The sequence below is a fragment of the Colius striatus genome, chromosome 1 (assembly GCF_028858725.1).
Source record: "Colius striatus isolate bColStr4 chromosome 1, bColStr4.1.hap1, whole genome shotgun sequence".
Taxonomy (NCBI): domain Eukaryota; kingdom Metazoa; phylum Chordata; class Aves; order Coliiformes; family Coliidae; genus Colius; species Colius striatus.
The window spans coordinates 135,577,649-135,601,483 of record NC_084759.1 but is presented as its reverse complement, the minus strand read 5'-3'; the positions used below and the strand labels follow the sequence as shown (position 1 = coordinate 135,601,483).

At 37.9% G+C, this 23,835-nt stretch overlaps 1 protein-coding gene across 1 annotated transcript in view; it reads left to right on the top strand.

Moving 5' to 3' along the window:
• The window catches only part of GYS2 (glycogen synthase 2), a 54,652-nt gene that overhangs the window by 8,877 nt on the left and 21,940 nt on the right, over window positions 1–23,835 (top strand). The window contains exons 2-7 of the mRNA XM_061988837.1: window positions 2,162–2,343; window positions 4,540–4,731; window positions 5,573–5,758; window positions 16,097–16,241; window positions 22,178–22,295; window positions 22,675–22,795. Coding sequence (XP_061844821.1) covers window positions 2,162–2,343; window positions 4,540–4,731; window positions 5,573–5,758; window positions 16,097–16,241; window positions 22,178–22,295; window positions 22,675–22,795 — 944 coding nt within the window. The remainder of the gene's footprint in view (window positions 1–2,161; window positions 2,344–4,539; window positions 4,732–5,572; window positions 5,759–16,096; window positions 16,242–22,177; window positions 22,296–22,674; window positions 22,796–23,835) is intronic.

The following is a 23,835-nucleotide window of genomic DNA, read 5'->3' as shown; positions in this document are numbered from 1 at the left end:
TAAGATTTCTCTAAATCTCTGTCCAGAGAAGCCATGGAAGAGTGTGATGACTGTAAGTTAGTTTCTCAGCTTTTTGGTCCTAACAAAGTGGGCAAGAATAGTCTTATGCTTGAATTTCCTTCTGCAGTTTCATGTAATATATTACATGAAACTCTTGAACTGTGAGCTTGATTTAGGAACATTTATCTGTAAGATTCTTTTTGTCTTAAGTTTTGAATTACTATGTAGGGTAACAATTTATTGTAAGAATTCTACTTAGCAAGCTGGTAGATTGGAGCTGTGTTTGTTTTTCTTTGTAAAATACCTAGAATCCTAAGACATCTTGACACAAAAATGGTAGGGCTAAGGATCCTTTCAGCATTCAAAACAAGTGAGGTATTTGCAGATAAAAGGATTTTAAGTGCACAGTTTCTTTTCTGGGAGCAAAATGAAAAATGTAGCTCTGTCGTTCCTCAGGGCTGGAAGACACCAGGCCTGGAAGAAGTCTTTCTATAGTTGTCAGGTAATACAGTTTAATTACTCAGCTTCATTGTAAATGGTGGTCATTTGTGGCAGATTTTTAAGGAGAATCAGGTAACTTTTCAAGATTCTTGCCATATGCAATTGAATGCATTGGTCCAGTTTTAGGCTCCCCAGTTCAAGAGTGACAGAGAACTTCTGGAGACAGCCCAGCAAAGAGCTACCAAAATAATGAGGGAACTAGAATATCTCTCATATGAGGAAAGGCTGCAGGACCTGGGTCTGTTTAGCCTGGAGAAGCGAATACTGAGAGGATCTTATCAACACTTATAAAGGACATTTAAAGGACAAATGTCAGAAGGATGCAGTGAATCTTTTTTCTGTAGCAACCAGTGACAGGACAAGGGGACACAAGTTGGAACACAGGAAGTTCCACTTAAACACACGGAAAAGTTTCTTTCCTGTGAGAGTGAGGAAGCCCTGGCACAGGCTGCCCAGGGAGGGTGTGAAGTCTCCTTCTCTGGAGGTTTTCCAAACCTGCCTGGATGTGTTCCTGTAGGACCTGATTCCTGCTTTAGCAGAGTGATTGGACTGGATAATCTTTATAGGTCCCTTCCAGCCCTGCCATTCTATTATTTGGTGATTGGCACCTCTGGATGCCCCAGTACCTTTAAAAAAGAAAGTCTGGGGTACCTGCTACCAATCACTTGTTACTTCCAGTGTTGACTTCTTAGATAATTTTGATGTCACTACTGAAAGGCATGCATAGCACAATCTTCTTACCTGGAGTATTTACCAAAAGTTTCAATTTCAGTGGAGAATGAAATTTTTATGTAGGAACACTAATTCCTTTCCACTTGTTTCTTTTGCAGTTTGCTTGTACCTGTTGAGCTGCATTTATCTTACCATGCTTTAAGAACACTGGAGCTATGCTAAACATGTCTCTGACGTACAGCAGCTACCTACCTTCTGATTTTCTCTTCCCTTAGTTTCCCTTCCGTTTGTTGGATTCAAGCATGCACTGCTGTTCCTCTGAATTTGTGAAGATGGAATGCCCACTGCCTGATACCACAAGTCTGGCTCAGTTCTCACTATGTAAATGTCCATATCATGAAAAATATGTTTGAAAATTGTAACTGCTGCAATAAAAAAAGCAGAAAGCTGTGCTTGGGGTGCAGCAGAATCAAGATTAGGCATGCGAGAGTGGAAACATGAGCTTCAGGATTGAAATCCTGCACCTGAGTGTAAAGGTTCACAATTAAAAAAGGGGAACAACATAAGAATAAAATAATACATTGGTTGAACATTTGAGGTGTGACTTTGAACACCTAAAAGAAATTTTAAAAACCACAGACTAGATAAAAATAACAGTTAAGGATAGAAAACAATCATTTGACTTTAAAGGAGAAATTATGAGAAACCACATACAGTCATTCAGGAGCAAGCAAAGAGTAAAATTGTCATTTAAGAATTGCATACAGTCTGCTATCAGTGCATACTCCTCAACTGAACCATGAAGCTCTCATTCCATTTAAGAAACTGAACTTCCATTTATTTGATAGAATCTGTGTTGCACTTAAGATATGAAAACATTAAATGATTTAACTAGAGGTGTATCTGATCCACAGGTGGGTTGGAGCTTATTCCAGAGCTTTGTGACCTGTATTCCTTTCTACTTTATGTTCTTTCTGATCTTTTGCAGTGGGAGGCATTTACACTGTGATCCAGACAAAAGCCAAAACTACAGCAGATGAATGGGGTGAAAACTATTTTCTGATTGGTCCCTATTTCGAGTACAATGTGAAGACTCAGGTGGAAGCATGTGAGCCTCCAAATTCTGCAGTTAAGAAGGCAATGGACACCATTAAAAACCAAGGGTGTCAGGTAAATCAGATGCATTACTATGTCCCAGGGCAATGCAGCTGACTCTGAGGAGACTACAGTTTTGGTTAATGCTCTTGTCGTTCCACTTGACACAGCAGTCCTGCTCAATGTCACAATGGGAAAGGCTCAGAATCCACTGTTAGAACAGCAGAGTCAATTCATTAAAGGTTATTTTTGAGGAAGAGTTTATCCAATTACAGGTTTTAGCAGTCATTTATCTGACAGTCTGCTTAACTGGATTAATGACTTATTTATCTAGTCCCTAAAGACAGTGAGATTTTAGTAGATATAATATGACCTTCCTTTGACTGAACCCTTACATTTGGCACTCCTGTGCTGAAAAGAGTGTTCCATTAGCTCACATTTTTTTCTTACATAGTATTATATTGAGTTAAAACCCAGAAAAGGACAAACCACAGGTGGGCTTCAGAAAAGCACCCAACTGACAAAGAATTTGCTTCCTCAGATGAATGCAACTAGCTATCTGTTCCCTAGGTAGAGAGGTTAAATCACAGCACAAGGAGTGAATTCATCTGTATTTCCTTACACAATTTTTAGCCAGTGTTTTCTATGTGATTCCAGTCAAACTTCTTAGACTTTCTGTGACTCAGTTTCTTCAACAATGAACTAGAGCACTGGCACTGGCAATGTTTTTTCTCCCTTTGTAGCAACAGTTCTGCTGTTATTAAGATCTAATGCTTTATTGCATATTGTGTAGAAGTGTACTGTTGGACTTATATGTGCTATGGCTCAGAAAAGTTTCTTGTATGGGATGCTAATATTATGTGACGCCTGTGTTGTTCAGGCAGAGGTTCAAAGTAAAAGGTCTAACTGCATTTCTTATTTCTAATCAGATTTTTGTAAGTGATTAAATTTTCCATGTTGCCTCTGTTGCTTACAAAGACACGTTTCCACAAGCTATGTAACACTCCTTTGTTTGGAAAACAGCTAAAGGCTTCTGGGGAAGGTTACTTAAGCTATATGTATACTTCATGCTGTTCCAGCAATACATTCAATTTAATCAGTCAACTCTACATCTTAACATGTGCCTTGTGCTGCTGGAGTATTCATATATAGCAGTAAATCTATCCCAGGTACGTCAAGTATAGCTTTGATCTCTAATAATGACGCTCTAGTTTCCAGGAGCTGCACTTATCCTATTAACATTTATGTCTGGATTTTGCTTATGCATCACAATGGATCCCTTTAAACCAGTGGACCTAGGAATGCTTCCAAAGTTCTCAGGTCAGGTGTGTTCCTTGCTATAACCTGACTCTGTATTTAGATGAAGTCTGCATTCACACAAACTCTCAGCTTTTTAATCTCATTTTCCTGAACAAGAAATATGGATAGCCTGAAATAAGTACATAAGGAGCTGACCCTGCGTCACACACCTGTCTTTGCCACACCCTGGGTTCTTTTTGTGCAAATGGGTCTATGAGCTTTCATCTCGTTGTTTCTAGGCCTCACCTCTATTCAGCCCATTCTGGCATCAGGCCTGGAGTCAGCCTGTGGTCCTAGGTGAATGAAAACAAATTGAACAGTGGCATAAAATATTCCTTTGCGCGGCATATAAACTGCACTAGCCTGCCTATAACAACTTTTTATTCCCAGTTAATATGTCTGTGCAGCTGTAGCCATTTTGATGCTGGAATTAATGTGAAATGATTTGATTGTGCAGACTGTTACAGTCTAACGTGGGCCCAGCTGTGTTGTGTTGCCTTATGACAGCTCAGCCTACTCTCCTGGTTGGGCAGGTAGGTTATATTAGTGAAGTTTTAAATACTCGTAGAGATGTTTAACTACATCAATGTAGATAAAGCAGGAAAACTATATTTTTAGGCTGATGGGGTTTCAGGTATTATTATACTTTCTAATTAATTCCTCCACTCTGACAAAGAGCATCAGCTGCACTGCGTGGGCAAAATAAGGTAGATACAGGTGCTAAGCATCCTAAAATGCTAGTCTGAAAAACAAAATGCTCCTAAAGATTGTAGTTTCCTTTTACCTTTGTCTTTCGTCCATTACTACTGCATGTATTTTGCAAGGAAAACCACAAATCCTGTGTATGTAGGACTACAATCACATATTCCTTATGTAATATACTTAAGGTTTGATGGATGAAAATATTTATGTTAACTGGCCTTTACATTCACTTAAGCATTTTCTGATTATATCTTTACCTGTTTTCCATAGGTCTTTTTTGGACGATGGCTAATAGAAGGCAGTCCATATGTCTTACTGTTCGATATAGGATCAGCATCTTGGAATCTGGACAGATGGAAAGGTGAATTTTGGGATGCCAGCAACATAGGGATCCCTTTTCATGACCGAGAAGCCAACGATGCTGTGATTTTTGGATCATTAACAGCCTGGTTTTTAAAAGAGGTACAGTTTTTGAATCTACGGATTTTTCAAACTTCAACCTTGTCAGCAGGACAAAACAGTTTTGGGACGTGATTCCTATTCTCCAATTTGAAAACTATTATTTTGAGGAAGTTGATACCTGATGAAGATAAAATTTGCATTTAAAACTTCAATCTTAAGTCATATTTAACTGTGTTGTTCTGGGAGAAGGGTGGGGATGCTGCTCTATGTGTAATCTGATGTGTTTTTACTGTCACTTCCACATCTATTTCTTTTCAACTTCCTTATCTGTCACTAGATTCCCTTAGAAGGAGCATCTCAAATTCCCTTTTTCTCTCCTCTGGTAGTCAAGTTGTCACTCTCACAAACTATCCCTGAAGCCAGTCAAGCCATATATCAGCAATTAGATACTGCCTACCTTTCACAGCGAATACAAGCAGAAAGAAAGAATTAATGATAGCACTATGACTCCACATGTCACTCTACTGCAGCCTACCTGAAGAGAGGAAAGTTTGTTAATCTGCAGAATCATCTCTCTGTCTTAAGGTGCTCATGATTTTCGTATCAAAACAAGATAAAATACAGCAGAAAAGCAAGCTAAAAGAAAGATGTGTGACTGTGCTTGCCAGGGCTCCCGAACATTCTTGGAAAGATGCTGTTCTGAGGCATTTGTGAGGCATGTGTTCTTAAGCTAAAGATTAAGGCTTATGAGTATCAAGACATGTGACCACTTATAATGCTCTACTACTTTGTTATGGAAAAGTAAGAACACAGAAGAACACATTAAAAAAGAGATTTGAGGGGCTGGGATGATGGGCAGGATAATGTGTGTTTCATGTATGTTGCTTCTGATTATTTTCAGCTTTCCTGTCAGTTTGATGACAAGCCCAACATAATTGCCCACTTCCATGAGTGGCAGGCAGGAGTGGGTTTAATACTGTCTCGATCTCAGAAACTTCCCGTTGCCACAATTTTTACTACCCATGCAACTCTACTTGGGAGGTACCTATGTGCAGCCAGTATAGATTTTTACAACAATCTTGACCAGGTAAGAGACATTTCTCTCATTCCTTCATTCTTTATTTTCAGCTAATCAGCTTCTGTCTCCTTTTCTCTTTACTGTGCTACAGCATATACTGTATTTTCTGTCTCGTGTGTTCACTTGTGGTTCACTCACATCTCAATGATAAGTCGTCAGTTTGGAACTGAAGAAATGGTATTTGTAAGACCATGAGGTGTCTAGGCATGAGTGACTTTGTCTCTGTGTTATGTGACTTCATAAAGCTCATTGGTGTCTGGAATATTTGCTTACCTTCAGTGAACTTTGATTTACGAGATTAGCACTGCAGAGTGATGAAACTGATTCAGCTTCCAGTCAAGTCAGTGCCTTAGTCCAATCCACTGGTATATGGAGTAATATTGCATCAGTAGGGTATTACCAACAAAGATTCTTATCCTTCTTTTCAATGTTTTGAGCCATTTTTCAAAAGCAAGGGGAGAGCTATGGGCCCAGGCATCACTGCAAGTCAAGTGTCCTTGAGAATCATCCTCTTTGTGTTCAGGGAAGGTATCCATTGCTTGCTTGAGTTAATTGTTATAGTTTGGGAGTTACCATTAGCAGCATGAGTAAACAGTGAATGTAAAACCTACTCAGCTGTAGACATCACCTGAGTGCAGCCTCAGAGTAGCCAGTAGCTCTCCTTTTGCTGAAATTACCCTGGAATTCCATTAGATTTTTTTTTCTTTCCACGACCTACCTCTTAATTCTTGAAAGGCATAAGAAGTCTAATTTCAAGCTTTTCAGGTTAGCCTTAATTTATAACTGGCAAATGTAGGAAGTATTTTCTGAACTGGCAGTTTTCTGAACTGTCTAGTGGTTTTGATTTTCACTGTTCTCTTTCCTCTCAAAGCATAACATGAACCAACATTTCAAGGACCCAGATGTCTCTACCACTGCCTTAAACAGAGGTACATTACATGATCTAGGATTTTTAAAAGAGGTACAGACACACAGATTTCATGAGATTTTTGCATTCCAGTGCTTATTGAGAGTAGAGGTAGTTAAAAGGCTAAAATAACTGCCTTATTCACTGTCCATACATTTCCTAGACTAAAAAACAATGAAGAGAATTACTGAGTTGTCAAATTTTAGATGGATGTATGAAGCTTGACACACTGTGGAATAGTGTCTTCCAAAGACAAGGAGGCCCAAGCAGTAGTTTGCTTGGAAACACTAAAAATATTTTGGTTTGGTTTATACCCTGGTTCATTTGGTGAGATAGAAGTGGTCTAACAAAACAGTCTCCTTTTCTCAAAAGTAACCTTTTTCCTTCATGATAACTTTTAGGGTCTCACTCTTGCCACAGAATCATAGAATCACAGAATGGCAGGGGTTGGAAGGGACCTTTAGAGAACATCTAGTCCAACCCCCCTGCAGAAACAGGTTCACCTAGATCAGGTCACATAGGAACACATCCAGGTGGGTCTTGAAGACCTCCAAGGAAGGAGACTCCGCACGCTCCCTGGGCAGCCTGTGCCAGGGCTCCCTCACTCTCAGGGAAATAGGTTTTTCTTACATTTAAATGGAACTTTTTGTGTTCCAGCTTCATCCCAGCTTCATCTGTACTTAAAAGAAAAATTAATGATCTTGCATCTGAGTGGACTCACAGATTTGAATGTATTTACAGTCTAGTCACAGCATTTATATAATTTTTACTGTTCATAGATTACATGGCCAACATATGATAAGGTATTGTTATTCCTTCTGCAAAGCTTCATAAATCTCATTGGTAACTATCAGCTACATCATAAATACAGAAATTTCTATTCATATTTTCTTTTAAGAATAAATTGAATGAAACATACATATCAATTTAAAGTTTACTAATATTTAGTCTCTGTATGAGACAATATATTTTTAGGGTATGTCACCTCCTGGCACTCAAAAGTATAATGACTGTTCTTCCTGTTTCAGTGCTATTGCATAATTTTCTTCCTTTAAAGCATAATAGTAATTGAATTCTCAGTTTTTATTGGCATTTCATTGTTAGAACAACATTTCCAACACCTTTAAGCATGGCAACTGAAGTAGATGGGAAAGGTACAACTGTAGTATGTGCTGTGCACAGAAACAGTTGCAGTGCAAAAGGAGAGGGTATGGCCTAATTGTGTCTTGAGACAATCAGGCATGTAAAGCTTCTACAGAGAAATGAGGAAACCTTACATCCCTCTTCTAGATCCCAACACGGTCCACAAAAAGCTGTCTTAGAATTCCTGCTAGAGAGAGCTCTACTCAGCCCTCTGAGGCCAAGTGTATTTTGGTGGTTTTTTTGGTAGCATTTAGCAAGGGAATTCACTGGCAAAACCAGGACATCATTGTTTCATGACTGATAAAAGATATTTACATGACATCTTCATAGTCCTTTTTTCTCTCTCCTTTCACAATGCCCTGTGTGTGTGTGTCCCTCACCATAATATTTCCTATTAGCCCTGACACTGTAACACGCTCTCAAGTTTATCCTCCACTGTCCATCAGCCCTGCCTGCTCTGCACACACACATACTTTGAATGTGCACATTCCCACGGAGTGCAGCAGCACTCTTCTACTTCAGTTTTAAACCACTCTTGTAGATAAGCAGGACCGGAAGATACGAGTTGAAAGATCCCTTTAAAAAAATATTAGAGATTACTGAGATTCCTATTCCTAGCAAAGCTCAATAGATGCCAACTGGCACAAGTAAAGCAGGTACAAATGTATTCTCTGAAGTAAGCCAGTGGAGATCAGCAGCTTTAAACTAGAGAAGACTTTGACCCAAGTCTAGCCTCTTTGGATTTAGCATCAATATCAGTGATCAAGAAAAGGGCTGTACAGTGTAGGGTAGCTGACATTTTCTCTAGCGTTTCTGTGTACAAGTATCTTAAGCCACTAGCACCTGTCAGGCCATAAAACTGGAAGAGAAGGTTCTGTAGGGTCTTCTGATAGCCCTCACGAACCCTTGACCTTCAGCCTTCCTAATGTTTTGGGGAAAAGGTAAAGAATGACACTTAGTGAAGAGCTGCCATGCTGTGATGCATGATTCTTTACAAACTCCCTAAATCACACAGATGCCTGAAATGTAGGCTGCCAGGACTCTTTATTTCATGAGATAAAGGTAATTATCAGCCTGTAAGTTCTAAGAGGACATTTTCTGGGGGACTGAAAACCTAGTCAACCTAACAGATAAGGGCTGTAGTTTGCTGGAAGACAGGAGAGTGTGCTATGGATGTGAAACTGATATCTACTCTTTGCCTCAGTCAGAGACAGGATACTGGTTTTTATACAACATTACTGTATAACAATATACATTATTATATTCTTACAGTCTTAACTCGGTTCACCCAGGCTGGGAGAAATTTAGCTGTCTCTGCTCCAGCAGAGACCGGGGCATTAAAGCCTGACCAGGGTGTACAAGGAGCATAGTTGAACACCAGAAGTAACACTGATGTGTTCTCAGGAGGATGTAGCAAACAACAGATGAGCTATGTCTTGAGTTTAGGAATCTGAGGCAATAATCCTATAACAGCTATTGGTGTATTTTTCAGTTCCTAGATTCACATTTAAATCACTGATAATGGAGGAAGGGCAGGAAAACAAAAAAGAACAAAGCAGAAGTTGACTTGCATGGTAAACTTAGTGTGTGGTATTTTTATTTACTTTTAAGTATCTGAAGAGCCATGTGTAAACAGCTGGGTCAAGGACTGCTAACCCTACCTATAGGTTACTGGCTTGAACTCTTCCAAAGTCAACACTTTTAGATTTCAATAACAAGCAAGGTATGTTAAGAGCTTAACTCCAAGCAAAGATAATGTTATAGATTTAACTATGTTTAAGAAGATTTGTAGATGTAAATAGTCCAACCAGCAATGAATTTTCTTCCTTTATCCCCATGTCCAGTGTAGCTTTTACACTGGTAAGTGTAAAATTATGTTTGCTGCTAAGATAAGCTGAACAAAAATAACCAGTCCAGAAGGTAGGAAGTTCTGTGAAAAAAAATTGTAAGCCTGTGGAGCCTGTTTCTCTTCAGGAGGAACTGAGTTCTCAGATGAAAATCAAGAATGTTAAGCTTCTATTGCTTTCCTCATTGTTTAAGAGTATTGTCTTGTTTAGGGGTTTGGGGTTTTTTTTGGTTGGTTGGCTTGGGTTTTTGTGGGCTCATTTCACCTCTCTTAGGTTTTAAATAGACCAACATTTTTCATAAATTGACTGAGAGACACCGATGATCCAGGTTAGTTCACAGGTGGATATATGTCTTTTTTGGGAATAATCTTTTTGGTAAACAATCTAACCTGGAATTTCATCTGAGGTGACCATCTGAAATGGTTTTGTGGACCACTGGCCTGGCATATTGGAGAAGTTTGTAGGGTTCAGGCTCTGATCTTTTTTACTAAAAAAAAATCACCTTGAGATATAATGGAAAAAGTGGTCTAAAGAGGAGAAAAAAAGGATAATCTAATATTATTGCCATTTTACTTATATAAAGATTCCCTGCCAATGTCTATCACTTCTGTTCAGCTCATACAAGGGCAGTTGAATCAAGTTTGCGAAGTGGTGAAGAATTCTATCCCAAGAACTCTAAAAGGAAAAGTACTAAAAATCCCAGTTGAAATGAATACTTGAGAGCTTTTACACTGTCAATATAACAGCACAAGCTCTTGTTCCATTTAGTACAGCACTGTCACTGCTGTCACTGTGCTCAATGTTAGGCAAAGATGATCCGCTTTGTTAGCAGAGCAGCTAATGGAAATCTGACTTAAGCCAGGAAGTGTAAATTTCAATCTTTTTTGGCATGGCAGAGCTATACCAGAATGAAAGGTCTATTTGCACAAGGTAACATTCACTGGAAGTTAAATTTTATGTAAGCTGAATTTTAAAGACAGTAATTCTTACATAAATCAGATAATAGCATCCAGTGAGATTATACTAGAAGTGAAGATCTTTCTATTCTTCCTTTTGGTAAATAAGCAGTTTGAACTTCAGACCCATCTCTAACTATTCCCAATTCCTGCTGCAGAATCACCTTGTGAACTTGAGTATGCCAAATATTTGATAGCAATTCATGCATCAAACCTCTATCTTTTATTTGAAACACAAGCTACTTACAAAAATGATATCCACCCTTTAGGTAAAGTCCAAGTGATGAGGGTAACCTATATTATTTATGCAAAGGTGTCACAAAGATATTCATTCTCAAAAATACATACTACAGCTTGGATTTATCTTGATTTAACTTCCGTTGTCTTTCATCATACTAGAGATTATATGCAGACTATGATATCATTTACCCGTCTTTCAGAATATACATAACTAATCTTTACATCATATAAGATGCACATCCTCCTTTTTACATCCTCCTTTTCCACCACCAAATAATTCTTCTTATGCTTTTGTAAATCCTTTGCAATTTGTCTTTACCAATTTGAAGCAGAAATGTCTGATTTGAATGTATCACTTCAGTGATTGTGCGCTGTTTTCAAGACAAACATAACATCAGTATCCCACAACAGCTTGATAGTCTCTTTTTTTTGCATTAAAAGATTGTTTTAGCTGTCTTAAACAGAATGCATGCTGGGAGGTTCAGTCATTACCTACTGTGCTCCCTAAAATACTACATTTTAAGGCATAAATTATATGTTATGCTTATCACATGGAGCCATAGAAAGGACAGAAATTAGCTGATTTTTTTTTCTCAGAGTTCAGCAAATGCAAGTTGTACTCCAAAGCATTGGGTCTGTGAAACATCTCTCTTGCTTTGAATTTAAGAGTATCCTGTCATGGTTTAAACCAAGCTAGCAACAAAACACCATGCAGCCACTCACATCCTTCCACCCTGTGATAGGATGATGGAGACCCCAGGCAGATAAGAGGTGAAAAGATAATCAAGGACCTTGTGGATTGAGACAAGGAGAGGGAGGGCTTGCTTACTGACCATGTTTTCAGGCAAAACAGACTCGACTGCTTGACTAAGCAAAAACAAGAACAATATAATCCAACTAGAAACAGAACAAATAGTAAACAAAAACGGAGTAGGATGACAAGAAAAGTGCAACCAGCATTCTCACAGCTTCTTACAGGGGCCAACACTGCAGCCCCTCCCTTATTACCAGAAACAGCTCTGGACAAACCCAACACAGGTCTTATGAAGGAGGTATTTTATCTTTTATTCCTTGCTCTCACGTAAATTCTAACAATATCTTGGTTTCTAACAGTCAGAGTAGAAGACGATCCTCACTGGGAGCAGCAGTGCAGTATTTATAGGGAGGTGGATGTTGAAGTCATTAGTCTTTAATAGTCACTGAGGGAAGTAGTTCAATGATATTAAGGGTCTTTTCCAACCTAAATGATTATATAAATTGTTGATCCAACATAGATCTGTTTTTCTCTTGATGCAGCTTTCATTTCTGGCTTTGCTTGTGTTCCTTTTTGCTGATAACAGCAAACAAACAACAGTAAGGATGACGCACTTCACAAATAGTTTGCTTTGCTCTCATTGAATGTGAACACTGTAGAACATAGTTCACAGGTGCCTAAACTAGGTCAGACAAGTATTCAGCTAGCAGATCCAATTTCTGAGCAGAAACATTAATTTGAGGGTGAAGAGCAGACTAGCTGCACTGGTGTTCTGCTTCATTTCAGCATATTGGCTTCATACAGTGCCATGTCCCATGTTGCCTCTAATTCTGGAGCTAATACTGTCACAGCAAGCTCAGCTGTCTTTGCACATTACTGTGTGGACTAAATTTGTCTCCTGCACTGTCTCATCAATTAAGTTCCATTTAACCTGCCCTTCAACTTGTCTAAGGCTTATTTTCTGAAGTCACTCATCTAGCCTGCTCAGAAGTACACAATGAGGTTTCTTACTCTACACTGTGGATGAGATCTCATGTCAAGATCTTACTTTACTGAATGGTGGAGGAAACTGCTGGAGAGCAAATAAAATGTGAGAGCTCTGACATAGGTTTATGCTTGCTAACAGACATGGAATTGTGTAGCTTTGAAAAAGCATGACAAAAGTCATGCAAGCATGTAGTCCTAGTTTCACCTAGGACTAATTTCCTTCCTAGTAGCTAGTACAGGGCTGTATTTTGGGTTTACACTGAAAAGAACTTTGAAAACCCAGGGATGTTTTGGTTATTGCCCAGCAGTGGTTGCACAGAGTCAAGGCCTTTCCTGCTTCTCCCCCTGCCCTGCCAGTGAGTGGCTGAGAGGTAGCATGGCCAGGACAGCTGACCCCAACCAGTCACAGGGCTATTCCATACCACAGAATGTTATGGCCAGTACATGAGCTAGAGGGAGCTGGTGGGGAGGGGTAGATCACTACTCAGGCATTTGTCAGCAGGTGGTAAGCAATTGCACTAAGCATCATTTGTCTTTTCTAGGGTTTTGTTTCAGTCTCTCATTTTGTTATATTCCTTTTCATTGCAAACATTATTATAATTATATTTTATTCATATTACTTTTATTTTATTTTAGTTATTGCATTATTCATATCTCAACCTATGAGTTTTGTTTTCTTTTTCCAGTCCTCCTTCCTATCCTATGGGACAAGGGGAGGAGGGAGGAAGGAGCTGTGTGGTGCTTAGTTGCTGATTGGGGTTAAACCACAACACGTGCAAAATAAAATTTTCTCATTTTCCAAAAGATTAAAAAATTAATAGTAGTGAAGAAATAAACTTCAACATATGTATGTTTAATGTGTAAAATACTTTCACCCAATCAGAGAAATTAAAGCTAGCAAGAAATAAACTATAGTGCTTTGAAAAATCTTTTTATGAACCTTTCTCCTAGTAGTGCCTAGTAGTGTTGAAAGGAGTGTTCATCTACAGTTAGTGAACGTGTCCCAAATTTAATTTTTAATTACATTTTGTAAGGAACTCATTCTTGTTGAGAAAGGGTAAAGAGAACAAAAACCTTATAGAGTTTGGCCAGCTGTTTCTTTCCTAGCAATTTAAAAATTATTTTTAACAAAGAGTCAACTGTATTTGAAAAAAAAACTTGCATAGTTTTGACTGTGTAGTGGTACTCCATTACATCTGTGTGTTTGCCCAGCATGCTAAAGAACTGTGCCATTTTGTATCTTTGGTACACAAAGGGGTTGAAGAATAATAATGATATTTGGGTTTATTATTATTCAATATGCAGCTTCCTACCTTGTTTACAACATTTCTACTCTGAAGAACATTTCTGTGATTTTCTTAAGGAGTTGTTTTGCATCAATGATATAAGTATGCTCCAGAAACATTAATTAATTAGTTTACCACACTCATATGAGGGGAGGTAACTACATCAAGCATATTTTTTTCAGGGAAGCTTTTGTTTGAGTTAGCAGTATCAAGTATTTTATAACCTCATAGCATAGGTCCAGTGGATTTCAGATGTAGATGTGAATGCTCAACACTTCAACAGATCAGACTCAAAGATATTAAGGTAGTCTCCCAGAGAAGCTGGAATACCTAGTTAAGAACAGAATGTTAATTGATATACAGTAAGTGAAGCATCATTCTAAAAATCTGTGGCAATCTAAGGAGTCCAGTCAATTCACCTTTATTTTTCTCTTCTATCCTCCTACTCTGTGCTTTTTCTAACATTCACCTTCTGGGACAAATGTGATGTATATTCTAGAAAACATATCACCCTTTGAGACATGATTGTATTTCATACACTAAAATTCTCACAGGGAGTGAAGAAAATATGATCTATAACGATACAACTGAAAAACAGGATCATAAATGTATAGTGTATTATGTGGTATAGGGTATTTCCTAGCCTTTCTAAATTCTCTTTGGCAAGCATAGAAACTTCTGACATTAATAACAAAAGAAAGCATCTAGCGTCTCTAGAACTTTTCAGCTGAGATTTTTCGATGCTTGCTTTTTGGTCACATGAGGGTGGCATTTTCAACTAATATAGTGGAAACCACTTTGCTACCAGCAGTGCATCACTACTGCAAAATAAGAGTGCTCAGTGGATAAAACCAGTTATGTTTCTTAGCAAAACAGTTGTAAGATATCTGTGTCTACATATACCTATCTATGCGAAAATAAAGAATGATTGCTTAAATCTTGTTCCCTGAAATGTCTCACATTTGCTGAAATTTCTTGAAATATGTTCTATACCAGTCTTAAGCATGTCCTCAGCATGAAAAGTCACAGTCTAAATAGGTTTACTTATGGCTAAGTTCTCAAGTACTAAAAGCAACTAGCTGTGGCAAAGACCAGATAGTCCTAAGTATAGCAAGTTCTGTCTGTCCAGCCTACAATAATGGTTAAATCTATTAGAGTCAATGCTGTTAGAGTCAAATATAATCAAAATCAGTCTGTACACCTAGCATTAGGCACTGATCACGACAGAGCTTGCTGAGAGGCATTGTCACTCCCCGTGTAACTCACACAATCTGTTTGTCGGCTATGCTGTTGACCTTAGGAGGTCAACCTTTCAATTCCCAGAAGTGAACGGTCACATAAGACTAAGAGGCTTGCAATTTAATTGTAATTATTGACACCTCATTAACATTGTTCTTTTTTAGACTACATTGTAGCAATTTTGCAGTGGACATCATTAGTAAATGTTTGAACCCTTAAGCATGGGCTCAGTAGATATTGTGCATTTTCTTCCCATCAAGATAACTTAAGCTCAGTAAAAAAAAAAAAAGGAGTAGCTGCAAGATTTAAAGGTCATTTAGAAACACTTTGGTATTTAGGATGGTCTTATCTAGCAGTTTAGCTCACATCTGCCTCTAGAAATTTATGGAGTTCTGATTGAAGTAAAAGGATCAACAAATAACACTGGTGGAGTTGGGAGAAGAACATCTCTGAGTATCATAAAATATTTTCTTTATTCTTTATTCTCTGAGAATTTGTCACTGAGTCCTTACATCCTGCCTCTTCACCCTCCTGCCTACCCATGATTCCCACCATTCTACCCAGTCCTCAGATTTTTTTCTAATTTCCATTCCTTTTTTCTTCTCTTAACTATACCCTCAATTACCAGCAACTTCCCTGCTCTCTCAAGTTTTCCAGCAAGCCAAGGCAAAATGCAACATGACATACTACCAAACAGAATGCCAAACAGCACAGATTCTCACCCTTCATGGGACCATTAATCTAGATCTTCTTCCATTGCGGAGCTTCCATTTTTTCATGAATGTGCAGGAACTGAGTCTTTTCTTGCTCCTTCAAACTTTTTGAAGTTGATAAAATGAAGTTCAAAAAGTGGAAGGATAAACCAACACCATAATCACATGATTCTTATTCCCTGTGAAAGTCAAGCTTAACACAAAAGACCTTCTTTTTGGTGACAAGTCTGATAAATAACACAGGCGTCATCTTTGTTTCTTCTCTTATTTATCAGTTTGACATTGACAAGGAAGCAGGAGAGAGACAGATTTACCATCGATACTGTATGGAACGAGCGTCTGTACATTGTGCCCATGTATTCACCACAGTCTCACAGATAACAGCTATAGAAGCAGAACATATGCTTAAAAGAAATCCTGGTAAGACCTGAATTGTTTTCCTATTTTGTTTCCTCAGAATACCTACATTTCCTCCAATTGACTGAAAATAACAGAGACAGATATATAAACATGAAGACCAAGGACACATGCATAGGTATATCTGGCTACACTGCAGAAAAAAAACAATTTTCAAAAGAAAAGTTCTGATAATATTGTTTGAAAGACATTCTAGTAGCCTATGTAATCCAGAAGGAATCAAGTTCAGCATCATTCAATAACTGCTTTCAGTACCATTTCAGAAGAGTATTTTATTTGTAACAGGGTATCCAGTGACAGAAATGTATTCAGGTCAGCTAAATCACTACATTACAGTGTGAGATTTGTTGCTTTGCTAGACATGTGTGATATATTCTTTTAGAAACATAGCAGAAGGTTTCATATGCAAAACTCATGTTAGATGAGTTTTGCTTTCCAGAGCTAATACTGTTTTTCTTTACTTAATATTGAAAGAGATGAGAAGGAAAAAAAACAAATTGTAAATCAATACAGTTCATTTCCCTCTTTCTCACAGCTAGAAATAGCAATGTGGTAGTGATCATCATGGTCTTAGGATCTAACAGTAATAAATTTCATAGATAGATATCATGTTTTCTATGAGATCAACCAGTATAGTTTGAAAAAAATAGTTGAGATATGTGCCCAACAGTTTGTCTGATTTTCGCCTTTGTATTAGTCTCATAAAATAAGGATTTACCAACAAATCTTGTCATGTTCCATGCATCAAGTTTAAATAAGGTCATGACCTTGGTTTGAAGTGTCATTAAAGATCTCTTTAAATTAACACAATGCTTTGTAAGGACAAGCCACAATATTCCATCTGCAGATAAGTATCATGAGGGAAAAACTGCACAACAATTTTGAGACTATTTAGCAAATGTGTTCACATCTTGTTATTTTAAGTGTTACAATGCTCAAATGAGCATTAGGTGTTTTGGTTTACTTATTCTTTGTAGACTTTTTTTAAAGTGAATTAGAGTGCCAATTTGGGACCATTAGCCCTGTTATCTTCAAAGTTTCAAGTTATCTCATGGTTCAAGCATCAGGATAAAAGAGTTATCCATTGGATTTTTTGCCTCATTCCTGAATAACTGTCAATAGGATGATGAACTTAGAAGATTTTTTCTTTTTATTTTAAACTTGACAGACACATTTTAAAAGCAATGTAAGTATTTGTTCATCTAATATGGGATATCTCTTGTTTCTTACTAAGCACAGAGCACTTGACCTCAGAAAAATCAGATTTATGAAGCTGTTTTATATTGGCATGAGGCTTCTTCTCACAATAGCTACTCCTGAAAACCACAGTTTGTGTTTTGGGATTTTAGGACACTGATATGAGTCTGAATCCAGTTTAATTGGGAGAGAAAATCTGCAGGCTTCTTACAGATAGAACATCAGTTGAAGCTGAAGAGAATTCTGTGCACAGAGATCCACAGACCTGAGGTTTTTTTAATTATTCTTGCAATTCTCAAGAAGCCAAGTAAATATATTTAATGCTTCATTTAAAAAATTCTTGACATATACCATGCTGCATGTTGACAAAGCTAGAAAGAAATTCAATAGGAATTGGTACCCCAAATGCTAGGAGATGATACATAGAAAATATGTTCCGATGGCATAAGTATTTTAGCAGTTTCTTTGAATCTTAGTCCACAATACACTGTGTAGGAGTTTATTCTCTTACTATTTATTCTCTCTGAAGTTGTGAAGTCAACGTAGACATTGACTGTTAGAAAGGTCAGCAATCCTTCAGTAGTTCATTAAGCTTGAATTCTATAAAGAAACATGAATACTGAAAGAATCTGTACCTTTTTTGATTCACTTTAAAAGTATTTTTAAAAGGGGATGCAGAATTGTCACAATTAACTTTTATTTGCATTTGAATTTATTTGAGTTAACAAAGATAATTACAAGTAACCAAGGAGATGGAGTAAGTAGAGCAGTCTCTGTTATTTGTCATTAACATTAAACTTGGATAATCATTTAAACTATAAATCTCATCATTTGGAATAGCCCCTTTAAACTTCAGTAGACATGATTGCATAGACAACTATTTCACCAGAGCAAAGACCAACTTGATAGTCTAAACCTGGCAGAACGACTGCTTGCATTACACTGATTTTACTTGCTGCTGTTGTTATTTTATCAATAATTTATCAGACCATATTTGTCAAAAGCTTGAGTATTTAATGTTGGATCTGTTTTCTTTGACCTATAATGCAAGATTCTGTAAGTGACCATGAGTTATATTCCAATGATTTGAAAACTGATATTATGGGATTTTATTCAGTTATGAAACTTATTTCTCATTAGCACTAGAGAAGACTTTGAATCAAAATGCCAAGAGACTTAGATATCAGTTAAGATCTATATCTAGACTTCATATCTGTATGCATTTGATCAAAAACAAACATAAAAACAAACTATGAAAAAGTGTGAGTCAACCCTGAATCTTAGTGACTTATCAACAGAAAGCATCATACTGTGCTATTTTTACTTAAATTGATGGCATTTTTTTCCCTACAAATACAGAAATCAAACTATTCTGTTTTTACCTACTTTGGACAATTTAAAACAAAAATGTCATGAATTCATTGAACAACAAAAAAATCCAAGCCCCTTAAAATAGGAGCAAACCTTTACTTCGTCACTTCTTCCCTAGGGCAAAGGCACATTGTCTCATACATATTCAAAATATGACTGTACATTGAGCAGAAATAATGAACTCGGTGTTTGGGCCACCACATCTGTTCTATATCTCAAAGGTTTAAATAAGAGAAGGATTGAGCCTCAATCCTGTTGAAGGGATAAATGAAGATGCAGTTGAATCAAAGAAGTGGGAGTAGGTTATGTACAGGCTGATGATTATGGGTGATAGTGTCCAAAACTCCCTGTTAAATAAATGCAAATAAGTGGATGGAAACTGTCCAGAAATACCCACTCAAGGATTATTGGTAAGAGCTCGAAATGGTTGCAGTCTCAAAGCTATGTCTTCAATGAGACAATTCTTCCAGGCTGAACAAGAAGCAGATCAGAGGCAGGAGAAGACATTGTTGAGAAATGAGAAAAAACAAACACAAAGAGAAATGGTACTTCTGCTCTGTTGACTCCCTTCTTATCTGAGGCCATATAGGTCTTTGTTCAGAGCAGCTCCTAGTGCTGGGCAGCAGAAGACAAATTTTCTTATCAGGCTTTTCTTATCACTGGGATCCAAATCCCAAGCACCTAACAATTACAAAATTCCTGGTAAAGGCTTGTCTTTAGTTTCAAATGTGGTGTTTCAGATAGAACTATGGTATTTCATGGTTACTAGTAAAGATTATATTTTCAGCTACTGCTACTTAACCTAGAGAGTCTCAAAATACTTTACAAGATAAAGATTAATTAGAAATCACTTACCTGTCACTGCTCAAGTAGACTGTTAATTTCAAGGAAATCATTAAACATGGCTGTGGCTTTTATGTGAAAAATATCAGGGAAGTATTCTGGGCAGCATATGAAGAACTGATTGTACTTAAGATCATTTTGGTGTGTAGTCAACTGTCATAGTTTAGCAAGGAGCAGCTTTTGCTTGATAACAGGGGGAGGGGGTTGCAGTGAAGACCCGATAAAGAGTTTTTGGTCTGTCCCCTGGCTCCTGGGTTCAGACCCACCTCCGGCCCGGCTGGGCCAATCTGGCACCTCTGCTATTTAGGGACTGGAATTTGAAGCGCTGGTAGGAGGTGTAAAAGTGATACAAGATGGAGGTGACCATGCAGACCCCACAGTCAGAGAAGGATGAAGAAAGAAGGAACACCAGACCAGAGACCTCTCTGCAAGCCGTGGTGAGAACACAGACTGTACCCCTGCAACCTATGAAGGGCAATGGCAGGACTGAGAGCCGCCAGTAGCTCCGTGTGAGTGCACCCAGACGGGCGAGGGACTGTGTGGGGAGGTGGCCATGGCGCAGGCCGTGCTGGAGAGCCTGCAAGCCGCAGAGCAAACCCACACGAGAGGCAGAAAGAAGCTGCAGCTTTTGGGATAAATGCACAAATGCACGTTAGAGCAGCCCGTGCAGGGCTGCCATGTGTGTGAGGTACCCTGCGGACATGCAAGGAGGACTGATGCGGAGCCCACCTGCCCTGAGGAGAGGCAAAGGGCAGAAGCTATCAGGAACAGACTAACTGAAACCCCCATCCCTGCTCCCATGGGCTGTTCAGCAGGAGAGGAGGTAAAAACACCGGGATCAAGACTCTGAGCCCGGGAAGAGGGGAGGAGTGGGGAGATGGTGGTCTTAAAGGGCTGGTTGGACTCTTCATCGTTGTACCACTCTGTGTTGTTTTATTTTAGTTATGTTTTGGTGTTTTATGGTTATGCTTTAGTTGGTGTTGCATTCAATTATTTTCTGTTTTCTTCCCCAAGCCGAGTAGCCTGGTCTGTTTTGTCCTGCACTTTAAGTGGCAATTAAGCTCTCCCTGCCCTTTGGCAATCCTCAGGTCTTTGGTACTTGAGGCTAATTGTGGTCTTTTGTCCCATGATGGGCCTTAAACCATAAGCCTTTGCAGAAATAAGAGACAGATCTGGTTTAGGTTAGATACTTCATGGTAGACACGCAAAGCTCTACTTTTGAGGGAAGGGAAGGTGAACCCTGAATGTCAGGCATCCTTGACTGAAAGAGCACAATAGAAATAATGTTCAAGTCCTATATCAGTGGCAAGCAATAGACCGTACTCTCTTTAATAACCGTGATGATGAGAGAAGTTAATCATTAACACTGAGATCACAGGAGTTGTTTTGTTTGCATCATCCATATGTGGTAGGGAATGACACAGAATCATAGAATCACCTTGCTGAAGGTCCTTTGGATGACGCATAGAATTTTTAAAATTACTGCAGTTAATGTGGTTTGTGCTTACTAGGCTCCTGATAACACTTGTTAGGAGATCAAGCTTGAAATCATCACCAGTGCATCCTCTGATAACTAGCACTTCTTTGAAGATTCTTTGTATTTGAAGAATCTCTGATATCATAAAATAGTATAGATCTATTTAAGTCAGTTGTGTTACTGTGAAATACATCTGCTAAGGAACTCTAGTTTCCTCTTTCATTTCCATCTATAGTTTTCATAAGCCAACTCAAAGGAAAGAAAAAGGCATTCTTTCCATTTACCTCAATTAGAGCAAATCTTTAAATAGTTGTTGTGCTTCACCAGAAAAGAGTTACTGAATTTCAGTGTTGATTGCAACAAGCTATGTCTATCCTTATCGCCTCTGTGTATAGGCTATAACTCTACCTTTAAAGGTACTGGAGATGAATACATTTTAATTGCTAGACGCCATGAAAGTGTACCGTATACTGTTCTGTGGTTATTTTTAGGAGAAATCCAACAGATTACTAAAAAATGGTCTTTTAAAAAAGCTTTCTCATGTTTTCCCTTTTCTGGTAAATCCTCAGAAGTCTTGACAGAACAGTTCTCTCTAGTGCCATGCAGTGAAGAAGTGGCTAGTATGGAACAATTTCTGCTTTCAAGAGCTTTCAAAATACAGTGATAAAATGGGCAACAGTGATATCAAGAACAGTGATATCAAGGTAAAGGGCATATTGCACAAAAACGTACGGCTAAACAGAGACATTACTTGTGTCTTGACAGGACTGAAGGGCATGGGAAGACCTCACTGTTCAGCCAAGTCTATGCCAATGTTGAGTACTGGTTAAAAAGCTACAAAGCCGCTTCTATGCTCTAGACAGTGGAGTGCCACATGCAATGGCTTTTTGGAGTTAACTGATGGAGACCTTTGTGTTGGACAATGCCATTCTCTATCAATGTCTATTAAGAGTACCTCACGTTCACATACTGACAATTGAAAGACATGTTGGTTCTTTCTGTAAATATTTCTCTGAAGATGTCTACTACTGCCTTTTCTCTGCTTTTCCAGATGTTGTCACTCCAAATGGCTTGAACATTAAGAAATTTTCAGCAATGCATGAGTTTCAGAATTTGCATTCCATGTACAAGGCTAGGATCCAAGAGTTCATTCGAGGTCATTTCTATGGGTATGCTTTTACTTTTCAAAAACTAACAATGGTTGTCCAAAACTATTTAAAGAAAGAACCAAAGCAGGAGGAGTAACAAGTACTTCATAGAGCAAATTAACTGTTAGCAGCTGATTCAAATATCTGTCTGAGATTTCTCAGTCAGAAGCTAAAGGAGTTTTAGACAACAATTGTAATTCTGCTTAACAGATTATGGGATTAGGCAGAAGATCTTGGTATTTTTTTCATTATTTACATCTTAATTTAAAGAACAGCAGAAAAGCTGTGCTTTCATTATATTCTTGGGGCAATAAATTCCTCTAAAATAGAAATCTGTCGTGTGTTTTGTTTGATTCTATCTTGAGAAATACTCTGTGTTTGTCTATCTGTTTGGTTTCAGGCACCTTGACTTCAGTCTTGAGAAGACTTTATTTTTCTTCATTGCTGGGAGATACGAGTTTTCCAACAAAGGAGCTGATATGTTTCTAGAAGCCTTATCAAGATTAAACTTTTTGCTCAGGGTAAGAAAACATCTGCAAATGAAGATAACATAGAGCTTATGCTCAAACTTGCCATGCTACAGAAACCACTTGCAAGAATTTCTGTACTCTACCCTGATTATTGCAAAAATAATTATGAGATAGTCAGTTTTCCTCTCTCTGAGTCATCAGAGCATGTAACAAACTCAGGAGGCTTAAAAATAATTGATTACATAATTCAAGAAGTTAATCCATGGTTATCTCACTCAGTTTTAGAGAAAAATACTGAAAATATGAGCCAAGAATTTACCCTGAAGGTTTAAATATTAGAAGGCAAATAAAAATAATCCTTCTATGATGGAATTTAAAAATATCTTTTTAAGCAAATTGCTTAAAAATTAGGACTTGACCATGATCTTTTAAATTTCTGGGTGTTATTATCACAGTGAATGGGAATCTTGCATTAAAATTCAGTGTAGTGAAGGCCTGATGTATGGCATGGGGAAGCCACTCACTTCTCCATACTTCTGTTCCTTTGGGTAAAAAATGTGTGCAATATTTCTTAATACTTTACGGAATACTTTAATCCAGATAAGACCCAGGCCTTTTCATGGTCAAAGAGCAGAGCACTTACCACCTACAAATGCAGTTATTGAAAATGTCTCCAGATGTGCCTCAAACTGATACATTTAAAAATAAATATAAATAAATAAAATTTTAAAAGTGAATCAGTTTTCAGTCATCTAGCAAGAATCGTTTGGCTGTTGTCCCAGACTCTCTCTTTTGTATTCTAACATTTAAATAATATGGAAAATCTGGATAAAATCTTGATACTAAATTGTCAGCAGGACTGAAAAAATACTAATTTTTAAATTGTCAAGTACACATTTTTTACCACCACCTTCTCTTAATACACTGTTACAGCCTCTGGACTTTCTGGAAATACTTAATACATTCCCTCACACAGCTGGTCACCTCATATAACTTGAATATTTCTCCCACAACAAACTTCCAAACAGCTGACCTTTGTTTGGCAATGTTGTGCAATATCATCTGCGTGTTAATAGCATTTACATAGCAAT